Here is a 5,000-nt window from a genome sequence, read left to right as displayed (position 1 = left end):
GGAGTTGAATGTGTGTGACATAATAACACTGTTTGCGTGTATATTAGCTTAGGCTACTGTGTGGATCATTGCATCTTGATACAGCTGCACGGTTAGGCTAACAGTCAAGGAAAAAGACAACGCCCTCTGGTGTTTGGATCTGGAGGTGCTTCTCTTTCAGCCAGAGTTGGGTCTTTTATCACATTGTTTGTAAATGTGTCGACCATGTTCTATTCTGGGGGGGGGGGCAATGTCTATCTGCAGGACAGGTGAGGGGGGGAGTTCACCTGAAGTCCTCCAGCTGTCGGATCACCTCCTGGCTCTGCATGCTCTGGACTTCCACCGCAAACCGCTTCTGCTGGTCCTCTGGGATGAGGTCCGCCCGGGTACGGTCTAACAGGGGGAGAGGCGTCATTACACACACACACACACACACACACACACAGCCACACACACACACACCCACACACACACACAGCCCCACACACACAGCCCCACACACACACACAGCCACACAGCCACACACACACACACCATAATCACACATTACATACTAATCATATCATACACACAACAAACACACATACAAGCGCGCACACACAAACACACCAAGAGCACACAACAAACGTTTTCCAGCACACACACAGAGGGAAATGACTCAGTTTGTGATCTTTGAGTGTAAAAGGAGAGGGGATGGGGAGACAGAGGGACTTACCCAACTCATAGCTGACCATAGAAGGCACAGATACTCTGAGAACCTGAGAGGGAGGGCAGAGAACAGACAGTGAGACAGGTTTCAACTACCCCAACTCCGTCAGTGAGACAGGTTTAAACTACTCCAACTCAGTCAGTGAGACACGTCAAACTACCCCAACTCCGTCAGCGAGACAGGTCAAACTACCCAACTCCGTCAGTGAGACAGGTCAAACTACCCCAACTCCGTCAGTGTGACAGCTCAAAAGACCCCAACTCAGTCAGTGAGACAGGTTTAAAATACTCCAACTCAGTCAGTGAGACAGGTTTAAACTACTCCAACTCCGTCAGTGAGACAGGTCAAACTACCCCAACTCCGTCAGTGTGACAGCTCAAACTACCCCAACTCAGTCAGTGAGACAGGTTTAAAATACTCCAACTCCGTCAGTGAGACAGGTTTAAACTACCCAACTCCGTCAGTGTGACAGCTCAAAAGACCCCAACTCAGTCAGTGAGACAGGTTTAAACTACTCCAACTCCGTCAGTGAGACAGGTCAAACTACCCAACTCCGTCAGTGTGACAGCTCAAACTACCCCAACTCAGTCAGTGAGACAGGTTTAAAATACTCCAACTCAGTCAGTGAGACAGGTCAAACTACCCCAACTCCATCAGTGAGACAGGTCAAACTACATCAACTCCATCAGTGAGACAGGTCAAACTACCCCAACACCTTCAGGGTTCTTTGTTATCAATGACAGATTACATGTGACCATCACAGAGCCCATTGTCATGATTGGGTAAAAGTGGAATGGTTGTGCTGCTGTTTGTTGATGAGTAGGAAGGAAGAATGTCAAGGCACTGTGGTTCCACTGTTCTGCCAGCAGATGGCGCAAGAGGACAGAGCTCAAGATAGTGGATTACAGCTGGTACAGGAAGGAAAGAGAGAAGAGAGGGAAACACACACACACACACACACACACACACACACACACACACACACACACACACACACACACACGACAACATTGAGGCCCTTTCTGGTGCCACACAGGATGAAGGCCTCCAGCCAGAAGCCAACAGCGAGAGAGAGAGAGATAAGGAGCATGCAGCGACGAGACAGAAGGACTGAGGGAGAGAGAGGAGGAGAGAAAGGAGGAAGAAAAGCAGGAGACAAGAAGGGAAAACACACATCCCTCGATCCATCAGGGGGGTCGTTCCACGACCCCCACAGGAAGCGGGGGGTCAGACGCAGGGAGAGCAATGCACCCTGTGCAAAAAGACATAGGGGGCCAGGGATGGCATGGCATGAAAAAGTAGAAAGACAGGGAGACAGAGAGACAGAGAGAGAGAGAGAGAGAGGGAGAGAGAGAGAGAGAGAGACAGAGAGAGAGAGGGAGACAGAGAGAGAGAGAGAGGAGAGAGAGAGAAAGGGTGTGGAAGAGGAGCACAGACAGAACCATGAGAGATGGAGAGAGGGGAGAGTGAGGGGCAGAAACCGTGACAACAGGGTAGGATTACGGGCAACAACATTCTACTCACAGCACCCTTGTCCAGGAAGTTATTGTAGAACTCCACAAACTGCTTCTTCGCTTCTTTGGCACTCAAGCTCCTCAGGATGTCAGCGTGAAGATAGCAGAGCTGCAGCCAAGAGAAAGAGAGAGGGAGGGAGAGAGAGAGGGAGAGAGAGGGAGAGAGAGAGCAAGAAGGAGAGGTAGGGAGAAAGAGAGAAGGAGATGGGTGTTGGAGATAGGAAAGTGGAAGGGAGGGAGAGAGAGAGTATGACTAAGCAGTAATAACAAGGGATGAAAAACAATGACAAACACAACTAATACAACCACTCCAACTGGAGAGTGTCTCCAGAGAGAGACTATGGTGTAGTGCACAAACAAACACACACATAGTCAACTAAGAGCTATTAAGCGCACATATCTATATATAAACACAGAGCCAAATCACTTCACACACACACACACACACTTAGCTAAGCCACTGCTAGGAAACAGACACAGAGACACTTCAACTCTAAGCCAGCGACTCAGAGATGGGTGGTATTAGCACTGCTCTTCCAACACGCTAAATGTCAATGCATTACTGACTGAGCACACCGCTAATGTTTTGAACTGACAGCACCGCTATTGTTTTAAAATGATAGCACAATGCATTACTGACTGAAAACACCGCTAATGTTTTAAACTGATAGCACAATGCATTACTGACTGAAAACACCGCTAATGTTTTAAACTGATAGCACAATGCATTACTGACTGAAAACACCGCTAATGTTTTAAACTGATAGCACCACAATGCATTACTTGTTTACTTAGAACACAGCTAACATTTTAAACTGATAGCACATATGACAGGTTTTCGTGAACAACACTACTGTAAACTCACTTACTGAACCTGTATTTTGTAAGGAAATTGGGCAGTTTTAAATAGTGACGCTGGACTGAAAGAAAAAATGCAAAAACAACGAAAATGCCGCACAGCGGCCATAGGCCTGCTGTTAGACCATTCCACCCGTCACACTTACTGGCAGTGAGATCTGTTTGTTTCACTTTCAGTTTCAGGAGTGCCAGAGGGCTTCAAGGATGAAGTGATCATTTTATCAGCAAACAAGGAACCGCAAATATAATTACTGCTGCTACAATCAGTACCCAAGGACCTAAGTACCCAAGTAATATAAACTACTAGACTTACTGTTAGTGTTAGTAATATAAACTACTACACTTACTGTAAGTAATATAAACTACTACACTTACTGTTGGAAGCCTATAGATACCAATAGGTCTCTCAGGAGAGGAGAGCAGTGTTTAGGGCAGGAAGCAATGGACACACACACACACACACACACACACACACACACACACTCTCTCACACACTCACTTGCACACTCAGGAGCACAGCAACGCATGCATACTTAACTAAACTAGCATGCATGACTTGATGGGGAAGTCGACCAGGGAGTAGGCAGTAGGGTGTAGTCGCATGTGGGGTCAGCTAAGGAAGTGGGCTGAAAATATGATGTACTAGCATGTGGTTCTAGCTGAGGAAGTGTTCTTTAAATATGATGTACTAGCATGTGGTTCTAGCTGAGGAAGTGTTCTTTAAATATGATGTACTAGCATGTGGTTCTAGCTGAGGAAGTGTTCTTTAAATAGGATGTTCTAGCATGTTCTAGCATGTTGTAGCTGAGGAAGAGTTCTTTAAATATGATGTACTAGCATGTGGTTCTAGCTGAGGAAGTGTTCTTTAAATATGATGTACTAGCATGTGGTTCTAGCTGAGGAAGTGTTCTTTAAATATGATGTACTAGCATGTGGTTCTAGCTGAGGAAGTGTTCTTTAAATAGGATGTTCTAGCATGTTCTAGCATGTTGTAGCTGAGGAAGAGTTCTTTAAATATGATGTACTAGCATGTGGTTCTAGCTGAGGAAGTGTTCTTTAAATCGATGTTCTAGCATGTGATTCTCAGATGAGGAAGTGTTCTTTAAATAGGATGTTCTAGCGTGTTCTAGCATGTTCTAGCATGTGGTTCTCAGATGAGGAAGTGCATCTGAAGAGGATGAATGGATGCACAGCATGCTTCCATAGGGGATGGGGAACAGAGGGACATTAGAGTACCACTGAATGGGTGTACAGTACCAGTCAAACGTTTGGACACACCTTCTCAAGCTTTACTTTTATTATTTCTTACATGGTAGATACATTTTTTTTTTGGTTTAGTACATCATTCCGTATGTGTTCTTTCATTGTTTAAATGTCTTCAGTATTAATCTACAATGTAGAAAATAATAAAAGTAAAGAAAACACTTCTCCAAAAAATGAAAGGTATGTCCAAACTTTTGACTGGTACTGTATATTATGTCTCAATGCTAACATAATGGCGGCGCACCAATCCACTAAAGAAGGCTGGCCCCAGTGGGTGGTTCTAGGTCAGTCATTAGATGGTGCATGGGTTGTACCCTGGGGGGGAGATAAGAGTATATAGAAAAGAGGTTATACGATTGATCTATTGATCCATTGATCCGCTGCTGGGTGTCTGGGGGTTTCTACGCCATCTAATACTGCTGGATCCTAACACAAGCTCATTCCCCACTGAAGGGGAGTGATGGAGAATGCAAACACACACACACACACACACACACACACACACTCGCTCACGCACACACGCAAACACACACGCACACACACACACACACACAAACACACTCAGTCACGCACACGCACCACACACACACACACACACACTCGCTCACGCACACGCACACACAAGCACAGAAGTTAACTAGTGCATGCTGGTGTAGGTTTGGATGCTCATGCCGAAG

At 45.8% G+C, this 5,000-nt stretch overlaps 1 protein-coding gene across 1 annotated transcript in view; it reads right to left on the bottom strand.

The window, feature by feature from the left end:
• Window positions 1–5,000, bottom strand: part of LOC308382701 (rho guanine nucleotide exchange factor 1-like) — a gene marked incomplete at its 3' end in the record, with an annotated part of 8,475 nt that overhangs the window by 440 nt on the left and 3,035 nt on the right. Inside the window, exons 3-5 of the mRNA XM_080861097.1 lie at window positions 2,213–2,311; window positions 695–737; window positions 267–372 (exon numbers count right to left, since the gene is read on the bottom strand). Of these exons, the coding sequence (XP_080717223.1) occupies window positions 267–372; window positions 695–737; window positions 2,213–2,311 (248 nt within the window). The remainder of the gene's footprint in view (window positions 1–266; window positions 373–694; window positions 738–2,212; window positions 2,312–5,000) is intronic.

The sequence above is a fragment of the Sprattus sprattus genome (assembly GCF_963457725.1).
Source record: "Sprattus sprattus genome assembly, contig: scaffold_328, whole genome shotgun sequence".
In the NCBI taxonomy this organism is placed as follows: Eukaryota; Metazoa; Chordata; class Actinopteri; order Clupeiformes; family Clupeidae; genus Sprattus; species Sprattus sprattus.
The sequence above is the reverse complement of the archived record's forward strand: the minus strand, read 5'-3'. Positions and strand labels throughout refer to the sequence as shown.